The 21,957-nt window shown below is 62.3% G+C and overlaps 3 protein-coding genes across 3 annotated transcripts in view; 2 read left to right on the top strand and 1 right to left on the bottom strand.

Annotated features, from left to right (window-relative positions):
- RTEL1 (regulator of telomere elongation helicase 1) overlaps positions 1 to 18,206 on the top strand; it is a 30,123-nt gene extending 11,917 nt beyond the window's left edge. The window contains 27 exon segments of the mRNA XM_019637165.1: positions 4,739 to 4,777; positions 4,858 to 4,936; positions 5,864 to 5,961; positions 6,372 to 6,427; positions 8,781 to 8,855; positions 8,976 to 9,057; positions 10,993 to 11,125; positions 11,232 to 11,345; positions 11,426 to 11,466; positions 11,613 to 11,698; positions 11,810 to 11,887; positions 12,274 to 12,351; positions 12,733 to 12,879; positions 12,955 to 13,070; positions 13,156 to 13,279; positions 13,366 to 13,504; positions 13,649 to 13,818; positions 14,382 to 14,477; positions 15,566 to 15,764; positions 15,887 to 16,027; positions 16,525 to 16,641; positions 16,822 to 17,055; positions 17,139 to 17,306; positions 17,309 to 17,381; positions 17,383 to 17,504; positions 17,603 to 17,681; positions 17,789 to 18,206. Of these exon segments, the coding sequence (XP_019492710.1) occupies positions 4,739 to 4,777; positions 4,858 to 4,936; positions 5,864 to 5,961; positions 6,372 to 6,427; positions 8,781 to 8,855; positions 8,976 to 9,057; positions 10,993 to 11,125; positions 11,232 to 11,345; positions 11,426 to 11,466; positions 11,613 to 11,698; positions 11,810 to 11,887; positions 12,274 to 12,351; positions 12,733 to 12,879; positions 12,955 to 13,070; positions 13,156 to 13,279; positions 13,366 to 13,504; positions 13,649 to 13,818; positions 14,382 to 14,477; positions 15,566 to 15,764; positions 15,887 to 16,027; positions 16,525 to 16,641; positions 16,822 to 17,055; positions 17,139 to 17,306; positions 17,309 to 17,381; positions 17,383 to 17,504; positions 17,603 to 17,681; positions 17,789 to 18,053 (3,149 nt within the window). The 3' untranslated portion in view covers positions 18,054 to 18,206.
- A 275-nt stretch (positions 18,207 to 18,481) lies between these two features.
- On the top strand, positions 18,482 to 20,155 carry TNFRSF6B (TNF receptor superfamily member 6b). Its single transcript, XM_019637183.1, has 4 exons — positions 18,482 to 18,582; positions 18,683 to 19,075; positions 19,177 to 19,380; positions 19,772 to 20,155. The coding sequence occupies exons 1-4, from the start codon at positions 18,495 to 18,497 to the stop codon at positions 20,056 to 20,058; spliced, it is 972 nt and encodes a 323-aa protein (XP_019492728.1). The 5' UTR covers positions 18,482 to 18,494; the 3' UTR covers positions 20,059 to 20,155.
- Positions 20,156 to 20,806: 651 nt separating this feature from the next.
- Positions 20,807 to 21,957, bottom strand: part of ARFRP1 (ARF related protein 1) — an 18,019-nt gene continuing 16,868 nt past the window's right edge. The window contains exons 6-7 of the mRNA XM_019637149.1: positions 21,881 to 21,954; positions 20,807 to 21,814 (exon numbers count right to left, since the gene is read on the bottom strand). Coding sequence (XP_019492694.1) covers positions 21,727 to 21,814; positions 21,881 to 21,954 — 162 coding nt within the window. The 3' untranslated portion in view covers positions 20,807 to 21,726. The remainder of the gene's footprint in view (positions 21,815 to 21,880; positions 21,955 to 21,957) is intronic.

Genomic DNA, 21,957 nt, shown 5'->3' with positions numbered 1-21,957 from the left:
TTCTTGTCGCATGTGTTGGTGTTGACTTCTCTGCATTGATACTGTCTGGTCCGTGATGCCCGTTCAGCATGCACCGGGTCTCTGGAGCGTTCTGGCACCTGTTCTGTGCTTCGGGTTTCTTTGTGGAATCGTGCTGTGCATTTCTTCCACCAGAGTTCAAAGCTTCACTCTCCAATTCTTTTTAATCTGTTTTTCTTTGACTTAAAAATTCCCACCTTCACCTTCTATTTTTTTTTTTTGATTGAGGTGTAATTGGCATATAGATTCAGATGTGCCACACGATTGGACGTTCGTGCCCTCCTGTTTCTCTACGTACCGTTGGTGGCACATATCAGCCTCTGCGCCCCCACTAATTTAATCCTCACTTCTAGGATATTCTTTGTTTTCCTTCTAGTTTCATTTGAGTTCTGTCACTTCATTTCTGAGTTTTTGAAAATCTTATCTGTGTTGCTTCATGTCTTGTATCTTGTTTGGAAATGTTCATTTCTTTGTTTTATGACTTTTATTTTGAACTAATGTCAAACTTACAGGTCGATTGCTAGTCAAGAACTCTGGCTCCCCTGTCCCCGACTCCCTGGCTAACGTCGCCCGTCCCTTGCGGACAGGCCATCTTGCTCTGCCGCCATCAGGGCCAGTGCGGATGCGACCCCTTTCCTCTCTGTCTCAGTGTTTCCTGCCAGCAAGGACCTCCTCCTGTGACCGCAATGCAGGGACCAGTTAGCAGATCAGCATCGATTCTGCTCTCTTGTCTGGTTGACAGACCACGTTAGGATCCTTCCAGCTGTTCTCATTAGAGCCCGAAACAGCCGGGTGGAACGTGTTGGTCTGGGAGCTGAGCTCTCTGGGCTGCGATATGGACGGGGTCTCAGGTGGCGTCTTTCATGGTTTGGACATTTTTGAAGAGTTAGGTCAAAAGTCCTGCGACTTGGGTCTGTCTGCTGTGTCTTCATGATTCAGTGCAGCTTATGACACATTTTGGGCAGGAATACCCAGAAGTGCTGTGTCCCCAGCTCATCACTTCACAAGGCTCAGCATTTGTTTGTCGCATTATTGGTGATACTGACTTTAGCACTTGGATAAGTGGTGACTGCAGGTTTTTCTACTGTTTTTTCATTTGTAATTTTTAAGTCGTTTGTGGCACCCATTGGTTCTTCCCTGAATGGACGATTACCATGTTGACAAATGGTGAATCTTCGCATCCTCCACGCCTCCACCTCTCAGTTGGGACTCTGCCTTACGGAAGACCTTCTACGTATTTCTAGCAGTGAGAGGTGACGCTGCCATGCCCTCCTGCACTGCCGGTGTGCGGGATGGGGGGCTTTCACCTGCAGCTGTAGTCCCATGGACTGCCCTGCTCTCCCTGGTTGCCCCTCGCCCATGTCACTCACTCCCTTGTGGACAGTGAGAAAACCAGCTTCTATTTTCCTCAATATTTTACTTACTGTTTGATCCTTGAGTACCCAGGCTTTGTTTTAGAATTGCTGACCCGCCATTATGTGTGAAAGTCTGCTCCCTGGGGTTAAGCACTGGTTCACGTGCCTTTTGTTGTGGGTCTGAGAGCACGTGGTCCAAACGACACTCAGAAGTGCCTCAGGTTAGCATCCTACCAGGCACTGTGGTTATATTATTCATCTTAAGCTGATTTCTTTCTATGTCATTTTTCTCCATGTTGATTTTAATGTTACCTTTTTTTTTTTTTTTTTTTGAGTGTCTGAAACATGATCGTGGTTTCAGAAGTCAAGGTCACGCATACTCAAGAGAAGCGTCTTGTTAGCTTCCGGCTTATTCCTTCTGTACATCATTTTATTTACTCTTCTTTCTGTGCCTCTTGTCTTTTCATCCCCTCCTTCCCTGCACTTTGTACACACTTGTTTACTCTTGGCCGTGTTTACTCCCTGATGTGTCCTGTGAGCGCCTGTCTCGCTGTACAGACTGTTCCCTCTCCAGCTGCCAGCCTCCCTCCTGTGGCTATCCTGGGTCTGTCCAACTATTTTTATGGCACTTAGGTTGTTTCCAGCATTTTGCAATTACAAACAGTGCTGTAATCAGTAACCGGGTGCGTACCGTACTTTCGGCTTGTTCAAGGTACTCCTTCAGGGTGAATTCCCAGAAGTGAGGCTCTGGGTGCGTTCCTAGGTGAGCATGCCTGCCGCTGTCAACAGACCCGCTTGTCACGGCCGCTGGGGAGCCACTCCACTTTCCGACCAGCAGTGGGCACACGTGCGCTCGTAGCTTCACCCACAGAACGTGATGTCAGGCTTTTTAAATTCTTGCCACTTTAATAGACGAAAAGTGAACCTCTGTGTAATTCTGATTTATTTTACTCTTATGAGTGAATTGAAATCTTTTCAGTTGTTTAAGGGAAACAAATTTTTTATTTTTTTTTTTATAATTACCATCCTAATGTGAAGTGGATGATTTCCTTAGTCTTCGCCTAATGTCCTGGTCTCTCCCAGGAGACCGCATGCCACCTGTTGTCACTGCGTAGCCTGCTCTGGTCTGGGCTACATCTCAGACTTTCCTTGTTTTCGATGACCTTGATGGTTTGGAGGACTGGTCAGGTGTTTTGTGGGATGTCCCTAAATTGGGCTTTGTCTGATCTGTTTCTGATAGATTTTCTGGGGTTCCAGGATTTGAGGAGGGAGGAGCACAGGTGTAAAGCGCCCTTTTTGTCCTTTCAAGTATCCACACTATCAACTCAGCATGACTTACGACAGTTGACTTTGACTTTGACCACCTGGCTGAGGTCATCTTTTCAGGTTCTCCACAACTCCCTTCTTCCGTTCTTTGCATACCGTTCTCTTTGGGAGGGGGTCACTCAGCACAGCCCCTGCTAAGGAGTAGGGTTATGGGCCTAGACATGCATCTCTGTGATGTGCCTTGGGCATTGGTTCCTTAGAAATGGCACCAACAGCACGGGCACCAAAAGAAAACAAAGGTGAATTGGACATCATTAAAATTAAAACTTGTGCTCCAGAGGGCACCATCCAGAAAACAAAACGACAGCCCACAGAGCGGGGGAGATTTTTTTTTTTTTAAGATTTTTATTGGGTAATTGGGGGAAGGGAACAGCGTTGGGGAATTGGGGGAAGGGGAACAGACAAGTTGCTGTCCTTTGTTCTTCAGTCTAGTTGTGGAGGACGTTGCTTCACTGGCCCAAGTTGGCACCATCATTGCGCTCTTCCCGGGTGAGGCAGATCAGTCGCCAGCTTCTGGACGGCCACTCACGGCGGCTGCTGGCCGCTCACGCTGGTTGCTGGCTACACACGGTAGCCCATGGCAACCTACTTCAGCAGGGGCTGCAGCCTATGCCATTGCCGGCGACTCACGGCAGCCCAGCTCCAGGTTGAGCTGTTGTTCAGCATCTTAGCTGTGGAGGGCAGTGTCACTGGCCCTCATGTGGGATCAGAACCGGGGCCCTCTGGCGTCCCAAGCCAGGTCTTAACTATCGTGCCACTCGGCGGGCCCAAGAGTGGGGGAGATTTTTGCAAATCATATTATACGTTTGATAAGGGATTTGTACCTAAAATTTGTAAGAAACTCTTACAGCTCTGTAAAAAGGCTGCCCAGTTAAAAATGGGCAGGTGACGTGAGTAGGCACTCTGTCACAGCAGATGTCCTCGGCCAGTATGCATGCAACAGCAGTATCCGTCGTCAGGGCAGTGCAGGTCTCAACCCCAGGGAGACACCACTTTACACCTAGTAGGATAGCTGTGATCACAAAGGGGACAATGACAAGTGTGGGTGAGGATGTGGGACAGTCGGTCATTTTGCACGTCATGGTGGAGACAAAAACGGTGTGGCCACTGGACAGCAGGCAGTCCCCCACCCAGTCACATGAGTCACCATGTGCCTTTGTCTCCCCTCAGCCTCAGCAGCACTGCAGACGTACGGTCGCCAACCCGCAGGCTGGGTTTGTGGGGCCTCTCGCTCTGGCTGTGGATGGTCAGGCCGGCTGCGGGGCGCAGGGGCTGTGGGGCGTAGGCTGGGCTGGGGGCACAGTGCTGTGTCCCCAGGAGGCACGCAGGGGCTGGTTCTTGCCACCGCAGTTGGATGGTGCCGTCGTTATGCACGGCGCCTGGACCCACTCATTCCAGGCGTCGCGGGGGGGGGTGCCGACTCGGGTGTCCACCTTCCCCTGCCTCACTTGCTGCTCGGTAACACTGTTCTTGTAGGAGAGGCAGGGTAAGTGCTTGATTGTTTTCCCCTTTATTTTCCCAGTTTTCAAATTCGGAAGTTTGACTTCATTCTCAGCTTCTTGTTGGTCCCTTGTCACACTCAGGAGGGGAACAGTTTTTACTGTCATCTGTGGCATGTGTATCTACACACAGGACGGTTTCCGTCTATTGAAAGTCTCATCATTGCTGAACTCAGGTGTCCGATCTTCCACTGTTGTCACATGTGTGTGTCCGTCCTCTTGGCCCCAGTCGTCGTCATGGGCGTCACCGTACCACCCTCACCCGTGCTTTTCCTGCCCCATACCTGGAGTCAGCCATGCGTGCAGGAAGCCTGGTTTCTTTTAATGGGACATGGGACCCCCACTCTGTGCCGGGTCAGCCGTTGTCCCAGCCAGAACCCCGTGAGCTCGTACTGCTGCGTCCAGTTCCCAGTCGGGCTGTGAGGACCAGAACCTCTGTCCTCCCTGTCCCTCCCTCCACACCGGCCCGTTTCTGTAGGACACGGCTGGTCCAGTGGGGACAGCGCAGACTTGTATGTTTGCTGCCTTTCTCTCACCCAGGGCTGAACATGGAACTAGAAGACATCGCGAAGCTGAAGAGTGAGTGCTGCGCCCCCCACCACCCCCCATCCCCCGCCAGCTGTGGCTGGGGCGTGTCCCTGATGACCCCTTGCCCACAGTGATCCTGCTTCGCCTGGAGGAGGCCATTGATGCTGTCGAGCTGCCCAGAGACGACAAAGGTGTCACCAAGCCGGGGAGGTGAGGGGCTGGGGGTGGATCTTTGGCCCCAGGCCCCGCCTGGAGCTGGAGACGGTGGGCTGGGTTGCAGGGACTGTCCTGCAGCGTTCATCCCTCCTGGGCTGCCCAGCGAGTGTCACTGGCTGCACACACCAGCGGGGCCTGTTTTTGTTTTGGACGCCTGGGGGGCTGCTGGCCGTGCTGAGAGTACACGTAAGCCTCACATGCAAGGCCCATGCAACCCCGCCTCTGGATCTCGGCCGCCGTGCCGGCGCCTCTTAGAGCGAGAGGGACAGCTGCTTCCAAGCGCACCCTCGTTAGGACGGAAGTGTGGCCACACCAGCCGCCTCTTCAGGCCTCCTGTGGGCCCAGAATGTTCTAGATGGGCCACAGGCCTCGACTCGTCTCAGCAGTCTGGGGCAACGGGGTTTGTTTCCTGCAGTCAGAGGCCAGCTTGTGGCCTGGGGTTGGTTGTAGCTTTCCTCTTGCAGAGCTGACGGCTGTGCTGGGACCCAGGCCCAGTTGTTGAGGGTCAGAATGTGCTGGAATGTTCTGGCGCGCTGGGCTGCCTGTTTGCTTCTCTGTGCGCAAACCCTTGCAGGGCCCCCAGGGCTCCAGGTTAACCAAGCTCCTCGGCCTGCCCTGCCTCTCCCCTCCCCGCGGCACCCAGACCTGGTGCCTCCCTCCTGTCTCTGCCCAGTGCTGCCCTTTGGGGCCCTGTCTAGAACCACCGCCCAGGAAAGCCCTGGGGACCACCTGTTGCACCCCCTCCCCACCGGGGCCCGAGCCAGGGGGCTCCTGAGGGCAGAGGCCTGCCATCTCCAGGTGCCTCTCCTGGAGGGCACAGAGCTTGTTTCTGAGTGAAAAGCACTTGGAAAGCCGTTGGCCACGGGGCTCCGCAGCCCAGCCTTGTCCCCCGTGGGGCCTGAGCCTCCTCTCTCCCGGCAGCTTCATCTTCAAGCTGTTTGCCGAGGCCCAGATCACGTTTCAGACCAAGAGCTGCATCCTGGACTCCCTGGAGCAGGTCATCCAGCACCTAGCAGGACGTGAGTCCCCACGCCTTGCGCCCCTGAAACTTCCTGCTAGTGGCCTTGACCCAGGCCGCAGCCTGCTGCCTGCACTGAGTCCCCTTCTGACCGAGACGTGGACACACTGGTGCCACTTGACCCTGTGCTGTGTAAAGCACGGTCCCCGGTCAGCCTCTTAGGGGTGAGCAGGAAGGCCCAGGAGGGCCACTGAGCTTGGGCCTCGCCGGACTCTACTCCCGGGCAGCCCCAGCCTCACCCACTGCTCCCTGGGGATGGTCAGGAAAGAGCAGGCTGGCCCCGAGGCGTGTGCCCAGGGCCGCGTGGGTGAGGTGCAGCTTGGCACGTACCAGCTGGCTGTGTCACAGACCCCGCGCCTGGCTCCTGTGCTGCCGACGGTATGGGGTGGTCAGTGCCCTCTGCTCCCACAGGTGCAGGGCTGCTCACCAGCACGGTGGGGCTGCAGAAGCTCTCGGACATCATCCAGGTAGGACGGGCTATGCCAAGGACAGCATGGCTTTGTTCCTGCTGGAAGTGGGGCCTCCTCCAGCGGTTGTCTTTGAGCCTAGACTTGGGGCAGGGCCAAGGCACCCACGCCACGTGCTTCAGATCAACAGTCCCAGGCTTGTCTCCCTGCCCTGCACGCACACTGCAGACCTCGGGGCCAGGACCTGCACGGGGGTGGGTGGCCGGGAGGGGCGACGGCCTGGTGGGGGCCTCGGCCTTTTCTAAGTTGTTTTCCTGAAACAGCTTCAGAGGAAAGTCAGAGCGTGAGCCCATCACCCAGGGTAGGGGATGGCTCTGTCCGCCCAGCCCCATGTCTGGCCGCAGGGCCAGCCACCTCAGAGAGGTTTAGATGTGGGGTGATCGTGTTTAGTCAACACCAGTGAGCCCAGGTAGGGCCCGTGGGGCTGGTGGTCAGTTAGCGGGCATGGTCCCCAAGTCCCCTGCCCCCCGGGCAAGCCAGGCTCACTCTGGGCTCTGGGAGCTGCTTTGGGCTGGGGACAGCCGCCAGGGGTCACTGAGCCCCTCTCTGCCACATGCGGACCTCACCTTTCCCCGGCCAGGTGGCCAGCAAGGATGTCACGCTTCAGGGCCGCTGGACACGGCCACTTCCTGCCCCCCAGCGTGCTGCCCTGTGTGTCCAGCTGGACCCCTTCCTCAGCTCAGGTGGACGGACCAGGGCCCGCTTTTCCTCGGGTGGCTGCCCGACCAGCTGCTGAGGGCCAGCCACTGTGTTAAGTGGCCATTGGTTCCTGGTGAAGTCAGGGCACTCCTCCCCTCCCGGATCCCCCTTTGTGGAGCAGGTTTCTTCCCCCTCCGGGCTTGCTGGAACCTAAATCGCTTGCCATTGGCTTGAAATTTTCTCTGGCAGCTGCTCTGAGTCACCCCTGGCAGATGCCTGTTCCCTGCATGCCTGGTGTTGCCTGCAGCCCACCTGCATGCTGGTGCGTCCCCTCCAGCTGGCAGAGGTGTGACAGGCAGTTGCTCATCCCACACCTGGCTCCTGAGCACTGGTGGTGCTGGCACAGGCCCCCCAAATGTGGGTGCACTCGGCAGGCTGGACAGGGTCATAGGGTGTGCCACTGGCCTGGCCCTGGAGCCCTGGGTGGGCGGGTCTGACAGGCAGCCTGTGGCGGACACACGAGGAGCTCAGGGCTGCACCATGAGAGCCCTGCACCTCTTCAGACCCACACCCCTCATGGTTTGTGCAAGACAGAGGGTCTAAAGCTGACTCAGCTGGAGATTGGACAAGGCTGGCCTCCGAGGACAGTGCAGGCGTGACAAAGGGGGACCCCTGAGATGGTGTGAGCCCCGCTCATCTGCTGAACCAGACCAGACAGGATGCTGGTGATCACTGGTGCTGTGGAGGGCACAGATGCCGCTGAGCACAGTGTGACCACAGGCCCTGGGTACACCAGGCAGGACGGGGCCCCCGAGCCACATACACAGTGCTGTACACAGCCATCCCGGGGCGAAAGGGGTCGTGCAGCTTTGGAAGCTTGGTGAGGGAGACAGCGGCAACAGGCTCCGTGGCCTAAAACTGCCCTTTGTCCCTTGAGGTGTGAGGGCCACTCCTGGGCCACGGATTGCCCCAGAGCAGACCCTTTGGGTGCTTTTTGTCCCTGCAGGCGGTGGCAGGCTGGACAGGGATGCAGGCCATGCCCTGGGCAGCACCGTGCTCCCGCGTGTGCCTGGTCCTCCCGTTTTCCCACCAACAGTGCCTCAGGGTTTCCCCAGCACTCCCCCAAATCTTGCTTTAGTGCTCATGGCCTCGCATCCATGGCGCCGTTTCCCTGCACCTGTTCCCCAGATGTGGCTCGCAGTGTACTTGGTGTTCCTTTGCTGGTGTCTTCTGTATGTCTTGCCGCCCACGGTTCCATCCAAATCACTTTTTCCCGAGTCGCTTTCTTGTTGGTAGTTCTTCACCTGTCTGGGTGTTGACCCACGCGCAGTGTGGGCTTCCTCCACTGCCTCTGTCTGTCTCTAGAGGGGTCCGGTGGACCAGGCCTCTGTGTGGTCGGCTCACGCTCATTTCCCATGGCTCCCCAACCCCAGGAGGGAGGCCAGAGGGCCGGTGGCTCACCTGGGCCTGCCAAGTCGGGGGCCTGTAGGGCTGCTGCCTCTCCCATGTGGGTGGGGTCCCTGAGGGAAGGGGACAGGTGTTGTGAGCCTCTGACCTTGGCCTGGGGTCCTGGGCCAGAGATACTGTTAGTTGGAAGGCAGGAGCAGGTGATGGCGACACCTTGAGCATGCTTCTGGCCTTCTGTGGGTGGGGACTTAGCGGGAGCGTCGCCTCTGGCGTGTCTTGCTGACCTTGTCCCTCTTCTGCCTTTCAGATCGTGTTCAGTGTGGACCCTGCCGAGGGTGACCCTGGTTCCATGGTGGGACCTGGGGTCTCTCAGTCCTACAAGGTGGGGCCACCTCCAGGAGTGGCAACTTCCGGGTGGGGGTCTCAGTTGTACAAGGTGAGGCTGTTTCCAGGAGGGCCATCCAGGCAGGACCTCAGGACACCAGTCCATTCCACCCCCTAGGTGCACATTCATCCCGACAGCAGTCACCCGAGGACAGCTCGGCGGTCAGATGCCTGGAGCAGCAAAGCAGCCGGAAGGCAAGGTATGTCCCCTGCCGGCGGGGACAACCCCTGCTCAGCCAGTGAGGTGTCACAGCCGGCTGCGGCTCTCCCGGCTGCTTAGGTGGACCTGAGTGCACACTCCTTGGGTGACCCCCGTCCTCATGTTCTCAGGAGCTGTCAGCCAGATGGCCTTGCAGGAGGCCCAATGGCTCAGGACCTGCCCAGAGTCACTGAGCTGGGCACAGCCAGGCCTCCTGCACCACTGGGGACATTTCCGAAAAGGGTTGTCACAGACCCCCTGATGGTGCACAGGGGGGCCCCAGTTGTTGCATTCACACCATCCAACCAGGCAGACAGATGTGGGGCAGGCTCGGGCCGAGGCCCCCCCAAGGCCTCAGGGTCGCGTCTAGAGCTGGCTGTATTGCGCCGATACGCACCCTGGGCTCAGGCCTGGCCCCACGGCCGCCCTTCCTCAGCTTCACCTGCTGCCCTGCGTCCTGGGCCTGGGCTGCTGCACCCGCCTGAGGACACGGCCTGTGCCAGGCACTGTGGCCCTTGGTGTGGGGCTGGCCTGTCCTGGCCCAGGCACGTATTCCCGTGGGATTCAGTCCTGGCAAGTATTCTGGCCGCCCCTTGGGCCTGGCCTTTTGAGTGGGGTTTGCAGCCTGACAGGTCTGGGGCGACGGCCCTGTGGTCAGGCTGCTCCCCCACAGTGCTCACCTGTGCCCTGGACCCAGCCCTCAGCGGGCAGCACACCCCCTCCAGCCTCCAGCTGGCAGTCACACCCTCCTGCCGGCTGCCCGCCCGCCCTCCCTGTGGAGCTGGGCAGGGAAAGAAGGGCTGGGAGTGTGGGCAGGGCCCCTGCCAGTGAGAGGCCCGCGTGTGGCCTCAGAAGGTCACTCGGCCTCTTCGAGCAAGAAGTGGCTTGTGTGAGAGTCAGGGAGAACAGCCACCACTCGTGGGGCATTTGTGATCATGGGAGGCCGTCTGTGCCTCCGCCAGGGCCCGACGTGCCCCTTCACGTCCGCAGCTCTCCCCGTGGGACCGCACGTTAGTGCTGGCAGGTCATGCTGACATCGAGGGGACAGTGGACGCAGTCACCCCTGAGTTCCTGTCCCTCTGAGAGCCTGTGGATTCTCAGAAATGGCCACTCCCTGGGTTGAGTGTTCACAGGAAATGAGTTCCTCTCCGGCCTTTCTGAAAAGCTGGGGGCGGGGGCGGCGCCCTGAGCCAGGGGCTCCCGGTGATGGTGACTTCACCGTGTTTGCTGTTCCAAGGCTGGCCCAGAACAATGGGGGGCGGCTGCCACTCCCCCGCCTCCCTGTCTCAGGGCAGAGCTCATCCCGAAAGTGAGAAAGGTTTCTCTGGCTACAGAGAACAGCCTCTTCTTTTCTGGAAATGCCTCTGCTGACCTTTGACCCAGTCTTGAATTCAGAGTCACTTTTTTTTCAATTAAAGTTTATTGGGTGACAATTGTTGGTAAAGTTACATAGGTTCAGAGTCACATTTAAAGTCATTTTAGTACCTGTACCATTTCCATTTCCGAGCTTCCGGAGCCAGCGGGGAGCAAGAGGTCGGGGTGCACTCTGGTCTGCTCCCAGGCGGCCAGCCGTTCAGGGCATGCCAGTCCCTGTGATGGGGCCACCTTGCTGGACATCACTGCTGGCTCCCTGCCCCCTGGAATCTGGGCTTGTGCTCCCTCTTGGAACCCCAGCATTGCCTGCTCCTCCCTGGGGCGGCCTCTGCCTGCTCAGCAAGCCTTGAGCACACGTCCATCTCTGGACATCTGGGGTTGGGGTCGGCTGGCCTCTGGAGGTAACCCCAGTGTCTGCTCCCTGCTGCCCAGACCCCTGAGGGAGGACCCCAGCTCATGTGCGGCTCGTGGCTCCGGGCTCAGGCGGGCCCCATTGGTTCTGCCATCTGAAGATGGCGGGCGGGGCCTCCCATGCGCTGACCTCGCCCCCACTCGCCCCCAGGGAAGGTGCTCAGCTACTGGTGCTTCAGCCCTGGGCACAGCATGCGCGAACTGGCCCGCCAGGGCGTCCGCTCCCTCATCCTCACCAGCGGGACGCTGGCCCCCGTGTCCTCCCTTGCCCTGGAGATGCAGATGTAAGGCTGCCCCTGCCTGCCCTGGGGGGTGGGGGTGGGGTCCCAGGCCAGCCCCCGGGGGCTCAGGACCTTACAGGCACCCCTGCCTCCCACCCTCTGCCTCCAGCCCTTTCCCAGTGTGCCTGGAAAACCCACACGTCATCGACAAGCACCAGATCTGGGTGGGGATCGTCCCCAAAGGCCCTGACCAAGTCCACCTGAGCTCTGCCTATGACAAACGGTGGGGGCCTCGGGCGAGGGGGCGGGGGTGGGCCGAGTGCTGGGTCGGGGCCCTGGCAGCAGCTCCTTGGCTTCACGCAGGTTCTCTGATGACTGCTTGTCCTCCTTGGGGAAGGCGCTAGGTGAGTGCCCGGGGAAGCCCCTCGTCTGGGCTGCCCCATCCTGGGTCCGAGGAGCCCTGTCCGCCCGCCCTGCCCTGTCCCTACCTCAGCCCCTGCTCACTCTCCCCGGGGGCGCCTCCTGCTGACCCAGGCCGCTGCCCTTGCAGGCAACATCGCCCGCGTCGTCCCCCACGGGCTTCTGGTCTTCTTCCCCTCGTACCCCGTCATGGAGAAAAGCCTGGAATTCTGGCGGGTGCGTTCCCCTGTGTGTCCTGGGGGTGAGGGGACCCCAAACAGCGATGGGTCTGGCAGGGCCAGACCTGATGGGTGTGACAAGCACCCCCATGCCTGCCTCTTCCCACAGGCCCGCGACTTTGCCAGGAAGCTGGAGGCCCTGAAACCTCTGTTTGTGGAACCCAGGAGCAAGGCCGGCTTCTCAGAGGTCTGAGCTCGCTGGGCTCCACTAACCCCATGGCTGCCCCAAGCTGGCCACCATCCCTACCAGCTGCAGGCTGCACGTGGCTGAGGTCCGGCTGGTCTTGGCGTGTTGCCTTTTAGAAAGTTTGGACATGGGGATGATGGCAGCAGACCCTCGAATCGGAGCTGCCAGCAAAGCAGGGCTCTCCACCCCCCAGCCTCGGGGCCCCTGTGTTTTCTGGGAAATGCTGAGCAGGCCCTGGGTGCTGGGGACAAGTCACTGGGAACCTGTGCCATGAAGGAGCTGTCCCTGCTGCTGGCTGGAACAGTCCTCCGTCTAGAGAGTGAGGCCCTGCCCACGGAGGAGGGGCGCCAGGGCCGGGGCCCCCGGTGACCTGCCTCTCCTTCCAGGTGATGGGTGCTTACTACGCGAGCGTCGCCTCCCCTGCATCCCGTGGGGCGGCCTTCCTGGCTGTGTGTCGGGGGAAGGTGAGGCCCCCAAGGCTCTGGGTCCCACACTCACAGGCCCGTCTGCGCCTCCCAAGGGGCTGCACCGTGGGCAGGATGGGCCGTTCTGTGTCGGCTCCACGTCCAGCCAGCACGTGTTAGGAGGGCAGCCCTGCTGCCCCTGGGTGAGGCCAGCCCCACGTGGACTCTGAGCCCCACTCACGGGCTGAGGAGATTCCCAGAACACAGGAAGGCACGGGGTCTTGGGAGCGTGGACCCCAGCCCCTGCCTGGCCCACATCGGAGGTCTCTCCCCTGTTGCCCATACCTGCGAGCGTGCGAGCGTGCGGGGCCTGGGTGAGCCCTGGGCAAGGACAGGCTCGCATGGGACAGCCTGGTGAAGCGTGTGGCATGCCATCCCCAGGCCAGTGAGGGGCTGGACTTCGCAGACACGAACGGCCGAGGGGTAGTCGTCACGGGCCTCCCGTACCCCCCACGCAAGGACCCCCGGGTGGTCCTCAAGATGCAGTTCTTGGATGAGATGAAGGGGCAGAGCAGCGCTGGGGGCCAGGTGAGGTACCACAGGCCTGAGGGTGCTGGCAGGAGGGGCTTGGAGCCCCTGTGACTGAGCCCCTCCCCCCAATAGTTCCTCTCTGGGCAAGACTGGTACCGGCAGCAGGCGTCCAGGGCTGTGAACCAGGCCATCGGGCGGGTCATCCGGCATCGCCATGACTACGGGGCCATCTTTCTCTGTGACCACAGGTGCTGCCCCTTGCCCGCATGGGGCCGCTGCCGGGAGGTGGGCTGGGGCGGGCGGGGCTCCTGGCTGACGGCCCCTCCCTGCCAGGTTCGCCTTTGCGAATGCCAGAGCCCACCTGCCTTCCTGGGTGCGCCCCCACGTCAAGGTGTACGACCACTTCGGCCACATCATCCGAGACGTGGCCCAGTTCTTCCGTGTCGCCCAGAAAACAGTGAGTCCCCGGAGCCCACCTGGCTGTGCCTCGAGCCCTCCCTGGGGAGGGGCCCGGCGCCCCCCAACCACCGTGTGACTCTCCAGATGCCAGTGCCGGCCCCGCTGGCGGCTGCCCCGAGCCTGGGCCAGGGAGAAGCTGCTGCCGTGCCGCCCGGCCCCTTCTCCATCAGGAAAGCCAAGAGTCTGGATGTGCACGTCCCCAGCCTGAGGCGGACACCCACAGGTGCGTGTGGCCAGCTGACGCGGCCAGGCAGGGGGCCGCTTAGAGAAGGCTGGGGGCCCGCTGGGCCTGATGGCTGCCTTGCTGGGGGCACCTGGCTGCTCCCTGCCCTCCCCCCAGGTGGGCTCCACGTTCATGCTCCCACAGGGCCGCCAGCCACCCAGGACACCGAGGACGTCGAGGGCAGCCTGTGTGGGGGGTATGAGCAGGAACCCGCCCGTGCCCAGCGGAGGCCCGTGGGGCTGCTGGCCGCCCTGGAGCACAGCGAGCAGCTGGCCGGGGGGCCTGAGGATGAGGCCCCGCCCAGGAAGGAAGAGGTGCGGGTACAGGGGCCCCAGAGATGGACACTCCCAGGCACCTCGCACTCACCCCTGGAAACCCCCTTGCTGGGCGGGCGGTTGGGGATTTCAGCACACGCCTGGCAGGGCTGTGTCCCCCCCACCAGCTGGCGCTCCCTGACACGCCCTGTGGGTTCTCTTTGGGGAGCCGGCTCGACCCGGTGCACTCAGGGCCCGGGGAACCTGCGCTGTGGGCAGGACCCAGCTCCTCCTGCCTTGGGGCTTCTGCCCAGAGGCCTGCAGTTTACGGTCTGACCTAGAGCTCCCCGTTTCCTGCTGGTGGCATCGCCTCTGCCCCTTCCGTCCCGGGGCCCTGGAGTGATCCCAGCTGCCCTCAGAGGCGCCTCTTGGTCCCTCGCCACCGGCCCCTTCAGTTACCGTAAAACTAGGTGCCCAAACCTGCTCTCGAGCTTTGCCCCAAGCAAGCCACTGGGGAGGCGATGGCGGGACTTGGGGTGGCCCTTCTCCCCTCACTGTGGGCCCTGGCTCAGCGTCACACCGGGCTTTGGGAGTGGGTGGGGACACGGCTGTGTCACCCCCAGGCACAGCGCGGCTCCACCTCATCCCTCCCGGGTGAGAAGAGGTCTGGGGACGAGCAGAGAGGAGGGCGGAGGAAGATCAGACTGGTCAGCAGCCAGGTAGGTGTGGGGGGAGCTGCGGGCCTCGTGTGGCTCTCGGTGCCCTGAGTGTCCCCGAGCAAGCAGAGCGAGGTGTGAGCGGGCCAAGCCTGCCTGTCATTCTAACCGCCCCCACCCCCACCACCGCTGGCCCGACCAGGGGGCATGGCCGGGCCTCTGTGAGCACCGGGCCTCCGGGCCTTCCCGTGGCCCTCACGCAGCGTGGCCCGGTGCCACCGCGACTTCCAGACGTCTGTGTTTGTCCTGTGGTTCCCGGACCGGCCTGCACGGCCCCACGTCTCTCACTGTGAGAGCATGCAGACCCCCCGCCCATGGCATCCTGCTCTGGGCATTTTGTCCTGTAAACCTGTGGTAGGACTTGGGCCTTTCATTTTGTTTTGCTTTTTTGGGCGAGCACTTCACATGTGGCACAATGGGGTCCACAGACCCGTGGGCTCCTTCCATGGAAGGCTCTGCCTGCCCAGCAGGGCGGGAGGCAGGCCCCAGCCCTTGAGGCCAGTTTGGGGTGGGGTCTGCAGCCAGGCTGGCTCCCCTGGGCAGTGCTGGCTGGGCTCTTGGCAGGAGGCGGATGCTCACATAGCCGAATGTGGGGAGGGGCTGCATTCCCAGCCTCAGGTGATGGCAGTTAAAAGCAGTTGAGTGACAGCCTGAGCCAGAAACCTCTGGAAAGCCACGTACTGCCTCTGTCTGTCTCCCTTGCTTCTGGGAAAAGCCAGGCAGTGCCTGGGGACTGACACTTCCAGGAAGTGGGCTGGGCGCCAGGGACCTGGGCCTTAGGGCCAGGCTGAACGGGGCCTGGAAAGCCTGTCTGATTCCACGCTTCCTTGTCCCAAGTGTCAAATGGGGCACAGGGTGTCTTCAGTCCCTGGGGCACTGAGATGCCACGCTTGCTGTGAGCTGACCCCCACACTGAGCTGTGGGTGTGGGGAGCTTGGAGGAGCAGAGTCCCCAGCCCAGGAAGCTGCTCCCCAGGCCATCGTCCCTGCAGGCCCTGTTTTCGCTGGGACCCCAGCCTGGTAGCCAGCTCCGCCCTGGGACAGGGGAGGATCGGTGTCTGATGGGGCGCCGGCTGGCTGTGTGTCCTGCAGGAGGAGCCAGCGGCCGGAACCCAGGCCGGCAGGGCCAAGCTGTTCATGGTGGCCGTGAAGCAGGCCCTGAGCCAGGCCAGCTTCACCGTCTTCACCCAGACGCTGCAGGACTACAAGGGCTCCGACGACTTCCAGGCCCTGGCGGACCGCCTCGGCCCCCTTTTTGCCGAGGACCCCAAGAAGCACAAGCTGCTCCAAGGTGCCCTGAATGGTGCCGCGGGCGCGGGGTGGGCCGCCAGGGTCCGCGGCTGTCTCTGTTCTGTAGAAAAGGTGCAGGTGGGTGGCCCCAGCTGGCGCTGGCTGCAGTGTCTCTCCCGACAGGCTTCCACCAGTTCGTGAGGCCTCACCACAAGGAGCGGTTTGAGCAGCTCTGCCTGCAGCTGACGGGCCAGGGCTGCGGTCACCTGCCCAAGCACAGCCTTCCCTGTGGGCAGTGGGCACAACCGGCCTTAGACCCCGGTGGTGAGCAGGGCTTGACCCAGCGAGACCCTCAAACTCACCCCCCCTGTGGGCGGGGCCCAGCGGGCGGGGTCCTCACTTGGCCCAGCCTCCCTGTTCCTGTGTGAGGGCTGGCGGATCACCGTGGGCTGGCGCCACATGGGGGGGCTTGGCTGTCCTGCCCCTGGGGCGTTGCGTACCACCGGGGTCCTGGGGCCTTGTCCCCCATCTATCTGGAGTGGGCCCTGCACCTGCAGAGCTGGGGAGCCTGGCTTTGGAAGACCACCACCCCCGGGAGGGGACTTTCCCGCTCGAGAGTCCCTGCCCTTACTCTGGGTTTGGTGCCCACTGGGGTGTCCTTGCACCTGCCCCTCCCGCAGGTGGCTGTCCATGGGGTTGTGAGAGTCAGATCCTTCTGCTGTGGTCTGAGGGGGGCTGTGAGGCCCAGTCTCCCCGTGAACAGACCTGCCTCCTCCCTAGGGGACCAGCTGGGTGACTTCTGTGTCTCCGTGTTTCTTCAGGAAGGAGGCCGCCTGACTCCAAGCTGACCCTGTCCCAGGGCGCGGCAAGGCAGCTGGACCCTGGAGAACATCTGAACCGTGGAGGGCCCCACCTGGCCTCCAGGCCACCACCCCAAGGTACCTAGTCCCTGAAGAGGCTTCAGATCAGAGCCAGAAGCTGAAAAGCCCTGGAGGGGACGTCTCCTGGGGGCTGCCCTAGTTCTGTACCCCAGAGTGAGGGAGGCTGACACAGAGGCACCCCCAGACTCTGGGCTTCTGGACACTGACATGGTCCAAGCCGGGCTACCTCCCCTCCAGGAGACCCTGGCAGCTGTTCACGGAAGGGGTCTGGAGCTGCTAGAGCAGAGGAGCGGGGCCAGCCTGCCCTGAGTGCCTACCTAGCGGATGCCCGCCGGGCCCTGGGCTCTGCAGGCTGCAGCCAGCTCCTGGCAGCGCTGACCACCTACAAACAGGACGATGACTTCGAGAAGGTGGTGGCTGTAGTGGCAGCGCTTACTACGTCGAGACCAGAGGACTTGCCCCTTCTGCAGAGCAAGTGCCCGAGGCTTGGGGGTGGGTGGCGGGCCGGCCAGGCGGGCGGGCGGGGCCTGAATGCCTGTCCCCGCCATCCTCAGGGTTCAGCATGTTCGTGCGCCCACACCACAAGCAGCGCTTCCGGCAGACGTGTGTAGACCTGACCGGCCAGCCTGCCCCAGGCGCGAGTGACGAGCCGCTGGGACCCCAGGAGGGGAGCCCCATCGTGCCTCCCGACCTCATCCCCGGAGCTCCCAGGCCAGGTAGAGTGACCCGCCCTGCCATCCCTGGAGCCCCACTCAGCCCTCAGGGGTACCAGCAGAGGTGTGCCAGGTGCCCCTCGGACACACTGTTGTCTCCAGTCCCCTCGGAGCGAGAGAGGCCAGGGATGACTCAGAGCACAATCTCCTCCGTCCTGACACAGCGGCCCCCCAGTGTCCCCCTGGGACACACACAGTCGCAGTGTGGTAGGTCTCCTGGGGGGAAGTCGGGGGCCGGCCCAAGCAGCAGTCCTGTGATGCTCACAGCGGCCCCTCACAGCAGGCCTGGTGTGCCCCGGCTGCAGGGCAGAGGAAGCGGTTCCCTTCCAGTGTCCCTCCTGTGACTTTCACTGCTGCCGGGCCTGCTGGCAACAGCACCTCCAGGTCGGTGGCTGGACCCCAGGGACACGGCTGCCTGGTGCCATTGCACACGGTGGGCTGATGGGGGGGTGGTCAGCGGTGCCCATCAGGCGCGCTCCGTGTCTTCACAGGCCTCTAGGAGGACGTGCCCTGCCTGCTCTGCCGCTGCCAGGAAGCAGAGCATCACTCAGGTCTTCTGGCCAGAGCCTCAGTGAACGTGGGGACCCTCAGAGCACTGCAGGGTCTGTGAAGGCCGAGGCCGCCCCCTCCCAGACCCAGACTGGACACCTGCCTGTCAGCTGGGGCAGGCCAGCCCCAGCCCCAGCCCCAGCCGCCCCTTGGCCGAGAGCCCACCCATCAGGGAGCCGGGGTCTGGGCGCGCCTGCGAGGGGCTGAAGGAGCTGCTTCCCACCTGCCCAGTCTGCTGGCCTGTGGGTCAGCTTCAGGGACTTCAAAGCTGAGCCCATGACCTGGAAGGACAGACATTCTTGGGCCCTGGACCTGTCTGTCAGGTGACAGCGTTCTAATAAAGCTGCTGGCATTACTGGGCTCTGTCTGTGTGGCCTGGGCTTCGTGGTGGGGTTTGAGGGTGCCAGGATGGATGGATGGGGCGTCTCTCAGGGTCCCCCTCCCACTGTTCCAAGATGGCTTTGTCCAAACTTGGCTCAGCCTCAGTCCACAGCTGAACAGGAAGACACGGTGACACCAGAGGGTAAAGGAGCCTGGAACACCCCCCACTTCCAGCTGACTGATCCGGTCACTGGGTCATGAGCTGCCCCTGGTGCTGGGAAGGGACTGTGACGCTGCCTATAACTGGGTCAGAGCGTGGCCCCCTGGATGTCGCCAGCCCCTCCCCTGGGGCGGGGCAGGGCCGGCCTATATAAGGAGGCTGAGGGCGGGCACCGGAGGGTGAGGGCGGCTGCAGGTAGGGTAGGCGGAACGGCCCTCTGGGACTCCAGTGGATGGGGCCGTGAGGGTGACGCGTCGCCTGGCGTCCCCGCTGAGTCCCGTTGCCTCCGCTGCAGGGAGGACCATGAGAGCTCTGCCCGCCTTGCTGCTGGCGCTGGCCGTGCGCGGGGCGGCTGCGGGCGCGCCCACCTATCGTTGGCGGGACGCAGACACGGGAGAGTGGCTGGTGTGCCGCCAGTGCCCCCCTGGCACCTTCGTGCAGCGGCCGTGCCGCCGGGACGGCCCCACACTGTGCGGCGCTTGCCCGCAGCGCCACTACACGCAGTTCTGGAACTACCTGGAGCGCTGCCGCTACTGCAACGTCATCTGCGGGGAGCACGAGGAGGAGGCACGGCCGTGCGCCGCCACCCACAACCGCGCCTGCCGCTGCCTCCCGGGCTTCTTCGCGCACGCTGGCTTCTGCCTGGAGCACGCGCCCTGCCCACCGGGCGCGGGCATGGTCATCCCCGGTGGGTGCGGGGCGCCCGTTAGGCAGAGCCGGGCGGAGACTCCGGCCACCAGTGAGGACACCCCAGCTCCTCTTGACCCTGTCTTCCCCATCGTTCCACAGGCACCCCCAGCCAGAACACGCAGTGCCAGCCGTGTCCCCCGGGCACCTTCTCAGCCAACAGCTCCAGCTCAGAGCAGTGCCAGCCCCACCGCAACTGCACCGCCCTCGGCCTAGCCCTCAACGTCCCAGGCTCCTCCTCCCGCGACGCCCTGTGCACCAACTGCTCGGGCTTCCCTCTCAGCACGCTGGAGCCGGGGGAGCCAGGTGAGGGGATGGGGTCGGCAGGGTCCGCTTGTGCCTGTCCAGCCCTGGGGCCATGAGGCACCTAGCGGCGCTTGGGAAGGGCCTCCGGAAGCTGTGTGGAGCGCGGAGCAGCACCAGCAAGTGCACTGTGCTGGGGGCTTCCGCGCTGGCAGGAGATGCTATCCCCCTACCCCGACCGGTATTGGGAAGCTGAGGCCCAGAGAGTTTAAATAGCCAAGTGGCAGATCCCCATAGTGTTCATCTTCCCCTGGGGACAGCGCAGTCCTGGCAGGCCACTCCCCAGGTATGGGCCAGAGAGCTCTTTGTTCCATGGTCTCCCCAGGGCTATGGAGGAGGGGGACCCTGTGTCTGCGCCGGAGCGCTGAGCTCCCACCTCACCCTGCCCCTGCAGGACCCGAGGAGTGCGAGCGCGCCCTAGTGGACTTCGTGGCTTTCCAGGACATCGCCTTGAGGAAGCTCCTGCGGTTGCAGGAGGCCCTTGCGGGCCCGGGGGCCTGGAGTCCGGCGTCGCCGAGGGAGGGCCGCGCAGTCTTGCAGCAGAAGTTGTGGCAGCAGCTCACGGAGCTCCGCGAAGCGCGGCCTGGGACGCTGGCGGCGGGGCTTCTGCGCGCGCTGCACGTGGCCAGGCTGCCCGGCTTGGAACGCACTGTCCGGACGCGCTTCTTCACGGTCCCCTGACCGACCGCCTCCCTTATTTATTCTGTGAACCGGCCCCCCCGCCGCACCAAAGGCTACTGATCTGGCTCCCGTCACGCTGGCGAAGTTTATTTTTTATAAAGCCGTTTTGTAAAACTCGTGTACAGCTGAACGAGGTGTCTGCTCGGAGCCTGGTGGGGACACCTGCCCAGGAAACATCTGGGTGGCGCGAGTGCTTCCCGAGTCCTCAGGTTACCCCCATGCACGCACGGGAACAGACCCTCGATGGGGGGAGGATTGTGGGAGGTGGCCACTGGGTGGCAGGTGTGCCCCTTCCAACTGTGGGGCACAGCCAGGAACCCCGAGGCTCACTCTGTGAGTCCCCCCAGTCGAGCTCTTGGTGGTTAGGGCAGTCTAGAGGGTGGACCAGGACCGGCCTGGGAGTGGCACAACAGGGGCCGTGCCAAGGGTGCAGGTGGGATCACATCAAGGCTAGGGCTCTGCTGCTGTGGAACAGGACCCATGAGACTGGCCCATCCTCCCCTCGAGTTCCACGCATGCCCCACCGGCAGGGACCTTCCCAGGAGGACCAGCCAAACACCTCCCCTGAGGCCAGCGTGCATTCAGGGAAGTGGCTCTTCCCTGTGGGGCAGACTGTTCCAGCAAGAGGGGAGAGGAATGGGACACCCAGCCCTGGCTGCCCTCCCCTCCCCACAGGCCCAGGGGACCCCTGCCTGGCCCTGAGGGAGGGGTGGGACCTCCCAGCCCAGGACTCCCCATGAGTCCCCTCACCTGCAACTGGGTCCCACCCCTACCGGACTCATCCCTTTTCCCAGCAACTCCACTCAGGCCCCCACTGGCGAGGGAGGGCAATCTGGAGGAACCTGACTCGAGGACACCAAGCCACCAGGTCTTTGGCTGTGGCCAGGCCATTCCCACCGATGCGGGAAGGCAGTGTCTGGACTGTCATGGGCCAGCCTGGGAGCCCCTTGTGCTGTGGTCACTGTACCACCAGTCGTCCACAACCCAGCCTCGGGCACCTGGAGGGACAACGGACAGGAGCCACACGGCCCAGCCTCCTTTTGCACAGGCTCACCCACGGCCAGGCCTAATGGGTGTGGCCAACTCCAGCCCGGGCCATTTGGGGCAGGTCCCAAGGACCAGCCTTGCGTGGAGGGACACTGCACATGGGCACAGGCCTGGACGGGGACTCGGCCAGTCTTCCCAACACCCCCATGCCTAGGTCACAACCCCCACTGGTGCACCCAAACTGGCAGCCGTGGCTGTCTCAGGTAGGTGGTAGGCATGCTTAAGGAGACTCCCACTGCCAGCATGACCTCCCAGCTGGGGACAAACTGTGGTGACACATGGCCTCCCAGGAAGACCTCCTCTTGCCCCATCCTGAGGCTGCATCAGAAGCCAGGTCTCTCTCAAAGTGACACCAGCTCCCAGCCCACTCCAGGATCAGAGCACAGCCACAGCCCCACCAGCCGCCTCCATGCTCCCCAGCTCCGGAAAAGCCCACTTTCCCTCGGGTCCCCCTCAGGCCCCGCCCCAGGCGGAGAGGCCGCTCCCCGAGGCCCGCTGCCCCCAGCGTTCTGCAGAAGCCTCTGGGTGCAGAGAAAAGTTTAAGAAACAAGGCGAAGCCAATCCCACCCCAGAGCAGTGGCTGGAAGCCGCAGGAGCCCCACTGCTGGGCGCGGGCTGCGCCTATGTGATGTCCCGGTGTCTCGGCGGCCGGCGCACGTTCCGCACGACGCACTTCACCATCCACTCGATGCCCTCGCGCACTCCGTTGCTGTGGAGACAGTGGCGTGAGGGAGGGCCGCCCAGGAGCCCGGCCGCAGGGGAGGGCCCCACTCACCCTGTGAGGGCCGAGCAGGCCTGGGTCAGGCAGTCCCGACGGCCGATCTTGGAGGTGCAGTCACTGAACGCCGTCTT

This window comes from Hipposideros armiger, unplaced genomic scaffold (genome assembly GCF_001890085.2).
Source record: "Hipposideros armiger isolate ML-2016 unplaced genomic scaffold, ASM189008v1 scaffold_32, whole genome shotgun sequence".
Classification (NCBI taxonomy): domain Eukaryota; kingdom Metazoa; phylum Chordata; class Mammalia; order Chiroptera; family Hipposideridae; genus Hipposideros; species Hipposideros armiger.
Note: the sequence above shows the minus strand (reverse complement) of the source record. Positions and strands in the feature narration are given on the sequence as shown.

Coding starts and splice junctions, on each gene's coding strand:
- TNFRSF6B (XM_019637183.1), top strand. CDS start 18,495: ATGTCGCCAGCCCCTCCCCTGGGGCGGGGCAGGGCCGGCCTATATAAG. Junction 19,076..19,176: donor CGCGGGCATGGTCATCCCCG/GTGGGTGCGGGG, acceptor ATCGTTCCACAG/GCACCCCCAGCCAGAACACG. Junction 19,381..19,771: donor GCTGGAGCCGGGGGAGCCAG/GTGAGGGGATGG, acceptor CTGCCCCTGCAG/GACCCGAGGAGTGCGAGCGC.